Raw genomic sequence first — 13,309 nt, 5'->3', positions numbered from 1 at the left:
CGGCTTTCCCTGGCGGTTTGCTGTGCTTGCTCCGAGAGTCAGAGCAGCAGCGGCCAAATTTCAGCCTCTGTCACAGAACAGAGGGATTGCGGCCCGTTCTCTACTAATGTTCTGGCCACTTTAACTCTGTTTTTGTTGGTGCTGCTCAACCCTGCAGCGTCCCGGGATGTGCGCCCCACACCCGGCGTCCCAGGTGCCCTCCGTGAGCCCGCCCGCTCCCCCGTGCAGGTGGCTGCTGCTTCCCGGCGCCCGAACGCGGCGGCTCCCTCCCCCTTCCGTTTATCTTCCGATATCTGTGCGCGGTTTCACGGCTCCCTGCTTCATACCTCAATACTCAGCGCTGGAGATGTTCATTTGTAGAGATCCAGATGCGTCTTCCTGCGTCTCAGGCTGGTTCCATGGTTGTTTAGGCAGGTCTGGTACCTATCCAGCTCGACTCGGGGGACTGGCTGAAAAAGGGGTCCCCTACTCCTCCGCCATCTTAACTCCTCCTTCTAGCTGAGGTCAAATTCTTTAGTACACATTGTGTTACTTTGTTTCATGGTAAGAAGGTAATACACTGCCAGGAATCTCTTTTTCCGAAGTTTCCTATGCCATGTATCTGTTTAAAATTTACCACTCTTTATTTCTTGTTTTCATTTATGTTAGTGGCCTATTTTGAAATAATTAAATCTATTCTTTAATTGAAGACATTTCATAAAAGGTAATAAGGTCTTTTGCCCTCTAATTTGATCTTAGGAAGAGTGTTTGAATAGTGATTTACCAAGGGAGACACATTACAGTTCAATTTGATGTGGTTTGATAGGTATACTTTATTTTCATCTTATAAAGCTGGGTACCAGAAGTCTGATTGAAAGGAAGTAAAATCAGTGGAGCAATTAAACATTAACAAGGTGGGGGGCAATTATGCTAAAGTTATGTAAATAGTTTTAGATTATGTATAAGTAATTACGTTTTTCAGAGTAGTTGACAGGGCAAAAATTAGATTGCTTATTCGTTTGAGACTTAATTTTGATTTGTTTTATTTTTAAAGGTCATAATGGTTGTCTAATTTTGAGCCTTCATTTAATTTCTTGCTTGAAGGTTATTACATGATGTAGCATTACTAAATTGAACCTTTTTAATGGTAATACACAACATAAAAAATTGGAATTGGCTTTAGATTTTATACTGAAATGCCTTTTACTTTCTTTTGTATGTTAAAGGCATGTCTTTGTAGTAAGAACTAAATTTATTTAAGAGTATCTTTTGTGTGCTTTTGCTTATTTCCTAAAGGGGTAGTTGATAAGTTAGCTGATAAGCAGGCAGTTGTCAATGTAGCACGTTCCATTTTAAATCGTCCTCATTTAAAAAATGTGTTGTACTTATTAAATGCATCTGTGATGATGAGGAGAAAGAATAATTGTTAAATGTATTATATCCTGTATGCAGTTTGATTTTTTTTAGTAAATTATATTGTCTCTTTCTTAAGCATGAATTTAGTTTCAAAAGATAAATCTATAAGACTGACCCATGTAATATACTGAGATTCCATTTCCTTCTTGTATACCTTTCGTTTTCTCTAGAGTTAATAATGATTGTCAAAAGGAGTGGTAAGTGGGCAACCTTGTTCCTGATTTTAGAGGAAAAATTTTCTACCTCTCACCATTGAGTATGATGTCAAATGTGGGCTTGACATATATGTCCTTTATTATGTTGAGGTAGGATCCTCCTATACCCAGGTGTTGAGGATTTTTATCATAAGAGGGTGTACTTTTGTCAATAGCTTTTTCTGCATCTTTTGATGATCGTCTGATCTTAATCTGGCTTTTGTTTCAGAATAATGCTGGCCTCATAAAATGGACACTAACATTTATTGAACCTCTTAAACATGCTCTTTCAGTTAATCTTTATGTTGGATAGGTGTTTTATATATATTTGTTTTGTGTTCCTCATATATAGAATGTGGAAGGTCGGTTCTATCTCATAGAATTGCTTTTAGTATTAAATATGAATACATGCAAAGAACCTGTAAGAGCACCTTGAATATAGTATAAGTGCTCAGTACTTGCCAGCAATTATCATTAATATTGTAATTGGGTTTTTTTTTTTTTTTTTGGTAATATTTGGGAAGTGAGGTTCAATAACTTGTTCTAGTTGTAACAATAAGTACTAGAACTACACGTGACCTAACTACAAACCCATTTACTGTCTTCCCTCTCATCTTCCCATAATGCTCTCTACCAAGGTGAATGATTAGTCCAGTGCTAGCAACAGTAGCCTTCTGCCATCCAATCCAGTCGTGTTCTGGGCTCCAAACACAATTACATGTTGCCTTCCAAAAAAGCAAGATGTTGTACTTCCTTTATCCCCCATACATTAAAGATATTTTTATATTTTTCGTAATTCACTAGCAGTTGAAACATGAGGATCTAAAATAAAATAATAAAGTCCCAAAATAAAATTTGGGGAGCTGTTTAGGATTTTTATCTTTTTAAAATTTAGTTTGACCTTTTGAGTGTTATATCTGGAGAGTAACTTGACTCTCCAGTACTACTTTGTTGTGGATTAACTGTGTGTCACCGTGACTGGTCATTGAATATGTTTTGGTAAGAGAACTTCTTTTTGTATGGTTCTGAGAAAATCATTCTGTATTCATAAATAGGAAATTAATGAATAGGAAAACTCAGTTACCCTTTTTGCATCTCAGCTTTGGATTTGAATAGCTTCATTATGCATTTTGTAATAGCAGTTCCTGTAAATTCTCTCATTAATCAAGCATTTTTAAGGTATACTCAACCCAAGATCAACATTTACCAACATACATATTTTATGAAGAGATTTGGGGTTGAATAAAGTTAAAAATATTTCTTTATTCAATAATCTTTTAGAGTTTTTTATGTGAATTGTAAATCTCCCTTCAGGATAATTTATATAGTATATGGCCTTTTATAAAACTTAACACAGTAGCTTTATCCCCCCTCTTTTGTTTTTTTAAGAGCATACTTTCAGAGCTCCATTTGACTACAAACACTTTGAAATGATTTAGGTTGATTTTCAACACAGTCGGGAATTCAGGACAAATGACTAGACAGCAGATACATAGTTAGAAAGTATTGAGCAGAGAACCTCCGGAAATCAGTAAACACGGATTGCGAATCATGTACAAGGCCCTGTAGTTGTTCTCGGACTTCTTAGTTTCAGGGTCCTTATTACTCTTTTTTTTTTTTTTAATAAGATTTATTTATTTATTAGAGAGAGAGAGCGTGGGGAGAGGGGCGGAGGGAAAGAGAGAATCCTCAAGCAGACTCCTCGCTGAGCCCAGATCCTGACTCAGGAGGGCTCCATCTCACTACCCTAAGATCATGACTTGAGCCAAAGTCAAGGGTCGTATGCTCAACTGACTGAGCCACTCAGGCGCTCCTTGGGTCCTTAATACGCTCTTAAATATTAAAGCCCAAAGAGCTTTGGATTATAGCTATTGATATTTATTATATTAGAAATTAAGACAATATTTTGCAGTATGTGTTAATTCATCTAAAAGTAATTTGTTTCTTGTAAATATAAGTAATCTTTTTTTAAAATAAGAAATAACTTTCTACAAGAAGAGATTCTCATGAGAAGAGTGACATTGCTTTGTGCTTTTCAAATTTTAATGTCTAGCTTAAGATACAGCTGAATTCTCCTGTCTACTTCTGTTTTCAATCTTGATTGAATCACATTAAGTATCCTTTGGAAAGGTCCACTGTGTACTCATGAGATAGTGAGAATGTAAAGGCAAATGAAACCTTAAATGACTACGAAAATAATTTTGACTTGGCTAATCCCATGAGAGGGGTCGTCGGGAGCTCTGGGTCTCCAGTGCACACTTGTAGAACTGCTCCATAGTAAATACAGGTGTTAACTATGTTACTTCCTAAGAGCTCATACTTTGAATTTGGATTGCCTAGATTGGAATCCCTTCTGGACATTATTTAACATCCCCTGTTTCCTAATTTGTTAAGTAGAGTTACTAATGGGGACCTGTCTTAAAGGATTGTTAGAATCAAATAAAATTGTACATGTAAAAAATGTTGTAATAAATACTCTCAATAAAATGCTGCTGTTTATTATTATTTCAAGATTTTTGTCCTGTTATGTCACTTTAGCTCACAATTTTCCATTGGCTTCCCAACTCGTTTGAGGTAAAAGCCAAAGGCTTTATTTACAGTGGGTTGCAAAGTTTTTTTTCATCATCTGACTTCTTGTTACCTCTCTGTGTTCATATACTTGTTGTGATCTCAAATGCCCCTCCTCACTGTGCAAGTACTGGTTTTCTTACTTTTCGTCAAACACCAGTCATATCCTTTCTCAGGGCCTTTGTATGTAATTTTTTTCTCCAGTTAACATTTACTTTGTCAGATATTGTCATGTTTCGTCCTCCAGTTCCATCGGGGTTTTGGTTTCACCTCAGTGAAATCTTCTTTTTATTTAACACTTCCATGTATGATACATACACACTTCCTGTCTCCCTTCTCTGCTTCATCTGTCTATTTATTTTCTGTAGGAGTTTCTGTTTTCTAACATACTTTATTTACTTGTTTGTCTCTCTTCCACTAGAATTTAAATTCCATTAGAGATAGGTGTGGTGGTTTTTTTTGGTTCTTTTGGTGTTTTTTTTTTTTTTGGTCTAACTTGTTTACTCCTGTATCTTCAATTCCTGGAATATGCTTAGTGCTTTTTTTTTTTTTAAGAGAGCGTGAGCTAGGATGGGGAGGGAAAGAGAATCCCAAGCGGGCTCCTTGCTGGGTGGAGCCCGATGCAGGGCTTGATCTCATCACCCTGAGATATGACCTAAGCCAAAATCAAAAGTTGGATGCTTAACCAGCTGAGCCCCCAGGCTCCCCTGCTTGGTGCATATTTAAGTGCTGAAAAAATATTTTTTGTTTAAATGAATCATTACTACTCCAAAGATGAAAGAATAATCTCTGCTTTTCAGAAATGTGTTGTCATATTTCAAAGGACCAGTGCCTTTGAAATAAAGTGAATATATAAAGCATTCAGCTTGGCATTTGGGACATGTAGCAGTACTTATTAATAGGTAGCTGTTATTGAAGGATAAGCAAAAAACAGAATTAGACATTTCAGATAGAGATGACCTGAATAAAAGCTGCATTTACATCTCAGGAGCTAGGGTAGATACTTTTTAGGGGACTATTGAAAAAATAAGGTTGGAACTGTATTGTGGAGGCCAAGGCATTTGAATTTTTCTGTAGGTAACAAGTTACTGCATATTTTTAAGGCAGAGGTGGTGCTGTGATGAAAGTGGTAGGTTTGGAAGATGAATCCAAGTAAAAGTCCTTGAGGTTGATTGGAGATCCTTCTGTGTAGGCTTAACTGGAAATTAAAACATTGGCAAATTCATAATAATAAAACTTATGCAAAATCATAAGTTATGCTCAATTATTAATGAGCTCTGAAATTGTATGGTAGTATAAAATTATCATTTGATTGCAGTTGTATATTTTGAACTATGTGTGCAATTGCCAGCTTTTAATGTATTTTTTTATTTAAAACTGAGAGCTTTAATTTAAAATAAACCAAGATGTTTATATTGGTAACTAACTTACTAAATATACTAATATAGGGCAAAGTATGTTTAGTCCAGCAAACATTGGTCAACCACGAAAGACAACATTATCTCCTGCACAGTTGGATCCTTTTTATACTCAAGGAGATTCTCTGACTTCTGAAGATCACCTGGATGACACTTGGGTGACTGTGTTCGGGTAAGGTTTCTGAATCATTTACCTTTCCAAAAAAAAGGAGGGGGAAGGAAGAAAAAACCTGTCCCCAGCATTTATAATAAACAAACATACCAAAAAAAAAAAAAAAAAAAAAGATTGCACAGCAAATGCTCATATACCTACCACCTGGCTTCTACGGTTGTTAATATTTTACTTACATTCATTTTATCGTCCATTAATTCATCTTTTTTTGTTGGTACATTTCAGAGTAAGTTGCACACATCACTACAAATCAATCACCTGACACTTCAGAATGTATATTACTATTTTTAAAAATTTTTTATTTATTTATTTTTTAGAGAGGGAGGGGGAGGGCAGAGGAAAGGGGAAAGAGAATCTTAAGCAGGCTCCATGCTCAGCACAGAGCCCGATGCAGGGCTCCATCTCACAACCCTGAGATCATGACGAGCCAAAATCAAGAGTCAGGCACTTAACCGACTGAGCCTCCCAGGGACCACCAGCATGTACATTACTAATAGTGTTCAGTGTTTGTGTGTAGTTTTTTTTTTTTAATCATTTATCTGTTTGCTGCTTCTCATATTCTTTTCTCTCTTTTTTTTAAGATTTTTAAAAATTTTTTTAAATTTATTTGACAGAGATAGAGACAGCCAGCGAGAGAGGGAACACAAGCAGGGGGAGTGGGAGAGGAAGAAGCAGGCTCATAGCAGAGGAGCCTGATGTGGGGCTCGATCCCAGAACGCCGGGATCACGCCCTGAGCGAAAGGCAGACGCTTAACCGCTGTGCTACCCAGGCGCCCCCATATTCTTTTCTCTTAAGCATATTTGCTGGGTAATGAAACAGGATTGCCTCTTTAGACTTAGGAAGCTCCTTTCTTTGTAGTGGTTATTACTCTGCTTATATTGGACTTAACCAGTTTGAAACTATCAAATTGAATTTCATTTGTGTATGTACATACTGTGTTACAAGGTTGGTACTTTACAGTTACAGGATATTGAGTATTGATAGAAATTATACATGACAGGCCTAGATGCATTTCAAATAGATTTTTTAGATTAAAAAAAGTACTTTAAAGCATTTTGGAGGTCATACTGCATCACCTACAGATGAAAAACTGAGGTTTTAGATTAAATGATTTATTCAGAGATTTACATCTATATTAGTAAAGTGTAAGCAAAAATCCTCAGGTCCTTTGATTTTTAAGCTGTTATTGTTTATACCATACTACATAAGGTTTGCTTCTGAAAATGTGATATGTCATACTGATACTGGGTCTTACTATATTTAGTTTTGGGGTAAAAAGTATAAAAATAACACATGAGCTTCTTGAAGAAAAATGCACAGTAAATGTTAGTGGACTTTATATATTCAGTTTATTTAAAATTTAAAAATTCAAAGGAATATATAAGAATCTACAGTGAAAACTTTTCCTTCCCACTTTTGTCCCCAGCCACAATTTTTCTCCCCTTTAAGAAGCAGTATTTGCCACCTGTTTTTTGTGTAACCTTCCAGAGAGATTCTGTGTGTTACTGATCTTGTTTAGGTAGAAAATCGGGATCATCTCACGCTCCAGAAAGCCCATGCATAGCAATTGGATGGCTGCTTGATTTTTTTTTTCTTTTTTGTGTTTAAATTTTCATATTCTCTCACGACATGGCAAGATTTTTGAACTTGGATGTCCACTCCCAAGTCTGTTTTTGAGGCTCAGTAGTAATGGTGTCACTTTTAAGATTCCTCAGTAATTGGATAAATTACTGGAAGTTCTCCTGCTAGTCTTTTTCTTCATTAATATACACACTTTCCCACCTATTACTTTTCTGGTTTTATGTTTTAGTAACCCTTTATATGAGTTTGATTGCAAGAACTGAAACGTTTTCTTCTAAAGGATAAAATATTTTGGTAATTTATAGGGTAGTACATCTAAAATACGTATATTCTTTCTTCGATAATTTAATAACTTTTTTCTGTTGACTCAGGATCATCATGAAATATCATTCATTGTTTTAGGGTGGTTCTTTTACAGGATATTGGAATGTTTCCACTCAAAGTGGTCCTAGAGTCTTAGAATTATATTTTATTTTTCAAGTAATTCCCTCACTTGCAACCATTAGTTTTCTTTAATTTTTATTTTCTTTAGCTCTGCTTTGTAGGCACTTTACCTTATTTGTTGCTTTTCTTAAATCTTAAATCCAAACATATGTAACATAAAATAAAATTTCAGTCCTGAATGCTGTATTTTGCTCACATACATTTTAATATGTGGGCTTTCTCATTTATTTTTGTGACTCAGATTTTTTCCCCTTAGATTCTAATCCAGGTTCTCGATAACTGAAGTTACTGGTTAAGGAAACTCCAGATTTTTTATTTAAAATAGCTTTATTGTTTGAACTATAAAAATAATGTCTGATAAAATATTTAAGCCATACAGAACTTTATAAAGAAGAAAATATCACAATTTTCTCAGAGATTTTTGGCTATTAAAACTTTGATAACCATTCTTTTAAATGTTTCTATACTATTGATATTGGTACTGACTTTCATTTTTGTTTCAGAACTAAATTTCTGAATTTTCAGTTGGTGCCCAATGTAAAATAATATGACTGTATAATTTAGACATCTTTTCCTTTTAATAACTGTAGTGCACCCAAGTATTTCACACACACATGCTCACACACCCTTGTAAAATACATACAGAGCTGCCGCATCATAGTTCTTTCCTAAGGGTGTGGTAATGACAGTGAGAATGGAATTTTAGAGATTCCATAAATGGAATCTGGGGATGGAGAAGAATGGCTGAGGCAAAAGTAATTTTAACATACTTGCTTTGGGGTGATAAGCAATGATAGATTTAGCTGATATGGGGGAAACAATGATCAGGGATTTCCTATTAATATTCTAGTCTGTTAGGGGGACCTTATCTTGAAACACTTATAAGTATGGTAATTTGCATTTGTATTTATTATGGAAGTTGACTGGACAACTCTTTTTTCAGGTTTCCTCAAGCATCTGCTTCCTATATATTATTACAATTTGCACAGTATGGGAATATCTTAAAACATGTGGTAAGGCTTACCTCTTTTCAGTTCAAGATTTAGTCTGAAGAAAAACAAGCTGTAAATTGAGGGAAACTCTGCTCCTGAATATTGTGTGCTTTTTCCAAACTTAAAAGCTTTTCTTTTTTTAAGTTTTCATTGAATATGCCTGTTGGAGTCGTGAAGGCTAGAAGTTGCATAGTAGTTGATAAAAAGGGATAAAGAGAGAAGATAAGAGAGTGAGAATTTCAGGCCCCCCCCCCGTTTTTTTTTAAATTGTTAACAGTCTGTTAACAAAAATTATGCCAAATATTACATTACTGTCTTCCAGTATGAGCTTGTTTTATTGGAGATAAAGGAAAAGAGAGAAATTCCTGATTTACAGAGTACTTAGGGCTTTTTTTAGCTTGTAGTGAGCTTTTTTGAAAAAGTATCTTACCTTGCTTTACCTTACCTATAACGAGTTATAAATAACAAATCTTTTTTCTTTCACCAGGGATTGACTTACTTTAATTCCTACAGAAAATAGGATTGATGAATACAAAAACTTGATAGCGAGTGTAAGGAACAATTACCTTTTGAGAATTTGTTTCAGAGAATATCTGCCACATATCTTTTTTTTTTTTAAGATTTTATTTACATATTTATTTTAGAGAGTGAGAGAGCACAAGCTGGGGAAGGAACAGAGGGAGAGGGACAAGTAGACTCCTTGCTGAGTGTGGAGCCCCACACGGGGCTTCATCCCAGGACCCTGAAGTCATGACCAGAGCCAAAATCAAGAGTTGGATGCTTAACCAGCTAAGCCACCCAGGTGCCCCAATACTTGCCACATATTCTTTATAGTAGAGAATTGAGAGTTAGGTAGAAATTATTGAAATTGTTTAATGGGGGGCGCGTGGGTGGCTTAGCTGGTTAAGCGTCTGCCTTAGGCTCAGGTCGTGATCTAGGGTCCTGTGATCCAGCTCTGTGTGGGGCTCCCTGCTCAGCAGGGAGTCTGCTTCTCTCTCTCCCCCTGCTCCTGCATGTTCCTGCGTCCTGCTCATGCTCTCTCTCTCTTGCTCACTCTCAAATAAATAAATAAAATCTTTAAAAAAAAAAAAAAAGAAATTGTTTAATAGGATTTTTGTTGGATCCTAACATACAGCTTGTTGGGGGCATCAAATAAAAAGTGGAAGCAGATATTTTTTTTTTTTTTTAAGATTTTATTTATTCATTTGAGAGAGAGAGAGAGTACAGAGGGAGAGTGAGAGGGAGAAGCAGGCTCCCCGCTGAGCAGGGAGCCCAATATGGGACTCCATCCCAGGACCCTGGGATCATGACCTGAGCCGAAAGCAGACACTTAACCGACTGAGCCACCCAGGCACACCTGTATCTTCATATATATGTTTGTATTTTCTAATAAAATTCATTTTTTTAGATTTTATATATTTTATGTTTTAAGAGACAACTTCATTCTTTGCAGATGTCTAATACAGGAAATTGGATGCATATTCGTTATCAATCTAAACTGCAGGCCCGGAAAGCCTTAAGCAAAGATGGGAGGATTTTTGGAGAGTCCATCATGATTGGTGTAAAACCATGTATAGATAAAGTAAGTTACTGCTGATGTAAGGAAAATAGCTTAATCTATATGAAGAGCACGAGTCTAAGCACTGACGTTGACTGTTATGCCACTTTGCTTCACTATGCCCCTTTTTCTTACGAAATGTGATGATGTTATATTACTGTTTTCATGGGAAGCCAAAGATGTAGGCTATAGACTTTAGAATTTAGAGCTAATCCATACCAGCCCCTTCATTTTACAGATAAAGAGACCAAGAGGACATAAGTAACTTACAGTGGTTAAAGGTGAGACCTAGATTTTAGGTCTCTTAACTTCTCAGTCTCTTGTGCAAAGCAACATCAAATTCTTTAAGTACTTTAAAAGACTGCTGCTGTTTCAGAACAAAAGATTTCACAGGAATGGTTAACAGGGTTAACTATTAAATGGCTGAAGCTTTTTATTAGTCATTTTTATTTTAAAATATTTTAAAACATATATACCCATAAAATAATATTTAGCACAATTTATACTTTCCTTTGTGGCTTGTAAAATCACGATCATTCTTAAATAATTATGCATGAACTTCTGTCTACCAGGCACTGCGCTTGGTGCTTGTATACAAACGTTAATGCACGAAAGCAGGCATGGCTCCGGATCTGCAATCTGTGTTTGCTGTATAGCTATGTAATTATTACGTTGTGCTGTGGCAGATGTTTGTAGAGGCTAGAGGAGAATCTGGGGTTCCTGGCTACTCAGTAACACTGGACTTTAATCCTCCTCCTACCCCAGGATTTCCTCAAGATTCTGCTTTTTCTTCCTTGTGTTTTTTTTCATAGTACTTGTTAGGAAATTTTTACTCTTACGCGTCTCTAGTTGTCTTGATCATGCTTGAGGTCATTGACGTGTACTTTCTGGCTGAGCATTGTATCTCAAATACTAGCTAAGAAGCATATATAGTTTTATCAAGGCTAGAATTGTTTGAAAGGTTAATTAGATGAAAGAAAGTATGCTCCTTTTAATAAAGTTTTCTTTTTAAGTAGGATGTAATAGTGAATAATAACATAGTATGTTTATAAACAGAGAAGTTTTTTATCTTTATTTCTCCAGAGTGTTATGGAAAACAGTGACAGGTGTGCTTTATCATCTCCGTCTCTAGCCTTTACACCACCAATCAAAACCTTAGGTACACCAGCCCAACCTGGAAGTACTCCTAAGATTTCTACCATGAGACCTCTTGCTACAGCATACAAAGCTTCTACTAGTGACTATCAGGTATTTTAAGAATTGGATAAAAAAGATATACTTTATCTAATTATGTATTTATTTATTAAAAGATATACTTTAAAGGTGAAGTGCCTAGCACGTTGGACTTTTTCATTGGATTGATTTCTGTGCCATTTAATATTTCTTACTGAAGTGTTGCCTTGATGAAATACCTATAAACTTTGCGCTCTTAAATTTCCTATTTTAAATATTAGAATTTTGGCCACTTGAAAACTTAGGTCGATTTTTTAAAAAAATTTCTTTGCCGTTATTTAAAACATTTTGAGAGTTTTAGTTTTTTCTGAGTTATATTTGCATACATTAAAAGTTTCTCTTGTGAACATCTCTGGCCTGAGGGAATGTTAAAACCCTGTTAAACTGATGACTAAATCTGATGGCATCACAAATGAAGAACCTCAGGTTGGAGTAGCTGTGATTATCCGGGAAACCACTGACCAGCTTCCATATCAAAATTTCTCATTTCAAAAAGTTTAAAGGAAAGTTGATTGTATTCATTGAAGAATGATTCAACTATGATGACTCTCATTCAGTATGCTGTTGTCCGCTAGTAAATTAACCAGGTTCTGAACATGCCAAGCCACAGACATGGGTCCGAAACAGCAAATAAAACACTTAGTAAGACAGGTAGTAACAATTTAGTCTTTTGATTTCCCCTGAAATTTGGAGACTAGACCTATTTTTTTCCTTTTTTCTTTTAAACCAGTATTTTATTTTATTTTATTTTTTTATTTTTAAAGTAGGCTCCACACTCACGGCGGGGCTTGAACTTAAAACCCTAAGATCAAGAGTCACATGTTCTACCGACTGAGCCAGCCAGGTAACTCTAGAATCTATGATCCTGAGGACACTATAACCCAACAATTGTGTATGTTTTTTAATAGGTTATTTCTGACAGACAAACGCCAAAAAGATGAAAGTCTTGTATCCAAAGCAATGGAGTACATGTTCGCTGGTAGTAGAGTAAGAGCCGAGAACTCACCTACCACGGAGGAGGCCGCTACACTAAACCCCGAGTTAGCAGAGTACTGCCGGCTGTCCCTTTGGTTAGTTGTATAACCACTCATGGCAGCACTGGATAGCTAGCTCAGACTTTCTTTGGAAGCCTTTTTCTTTAAGGGTACAGCATATTTGTAGCTCGGTGACTTTAAAAGATGCTTGAGATACATTTTAAAGAAACAAAAAATCCCTGTAAATAGGATTTTGTAGCTTTCAGATGGTGCATGTAAGCACAAAAATTAGCATTGATGACCATAAATTATCTAATTGAATTTGTGGTGAAGCTTTGTAGTCTTCATGAGTTGGTGGGGTGAATTTCAGTGGAACGGGTAACTTGAATGCAGTCTCCTTCCCTGACAAGACACAAAGATTATAATTAACAATTGAATTATGGTCTTTTAATTTAGATAGATTTATCATTTTAATTGTCCTTGTTTTATATGTCCTGTCATGGATTGTCATCCTTCAGTATTCTAAAACCAAAACAGTCTTTAAAAACCTTACTAAAGTTTCTTGATAATAAACTTTGTCAATTATATGTATATTGAACCTTTTTTGTGTAAGTGATTTATTAACTATTTTAAAAAATTTGAAGTGTTTGCTGAAAGAAATATGTCACTGAATTTCCACATACATGGATCTAGCTTGAATAACCATAACCATCAATATTTTGCCATACTTTTTTTTTTCTCCCTTTTGTTTAAAACCTGTCTCAGATATGATGTCGTTT

At 35.7% G+C, this 13,309-nt stretch overlaps 1 protein-coding gene across 1 annotated transcript in view; it reads left to right on the top strand.

The window, feature by feature from the left end:
• Positions 1-12,592, top strand: part of NUP35 (nucleoporin 35) — a 37,239-nt gene extending 24,647 nt beyond the window's left edge. Inside the window, exons 5-9 of the mRNA XM_040643151.1 lie at positions 5,606-5,747; positions 8,717-8,786; positions 10,219-10,347; positions 11,407-11,571; positions 12,465-12,592. Of these exons, the coding sequence (XP_040499085.1) occupies positions 5,606-5,747; positions 8,717-8,786; positions 10,219-10,347; positions 11,407-11,571; positions 12,465-12,497 (539 nt within the window). The 3' untranslated portion in view covers positions 12,498-12,592. The remainder of the gene's footprint in view (positions 1-5,605; positions 5,748-8,716; positions 8,787-10,218; positions 10,348-11,406; positions 11,572-12,464) is intronic.
• Positions 12,593-13,309: the final 717 nt, after the last annotated feature.

This window comes from Ursus maritimus, unplaced genomic scaffold (assembly GCF_017311325.1).
Source record: "Ursus maritimus isolate PB19 unplaced genomic scaffold, ASM1731132v1 scaffold_1, whole genome shotgun sequence".
Classification (NCBI taxonomy): domain Eukaryota; kingdom Metazoa; phylum Chordata; class Mammalia; order Carnivora; family Ursidae; genus Ursus; species Ursus maritimus.
This window is presented reverse-complemented; position numbering and strand designations above follow the sequence as displayed.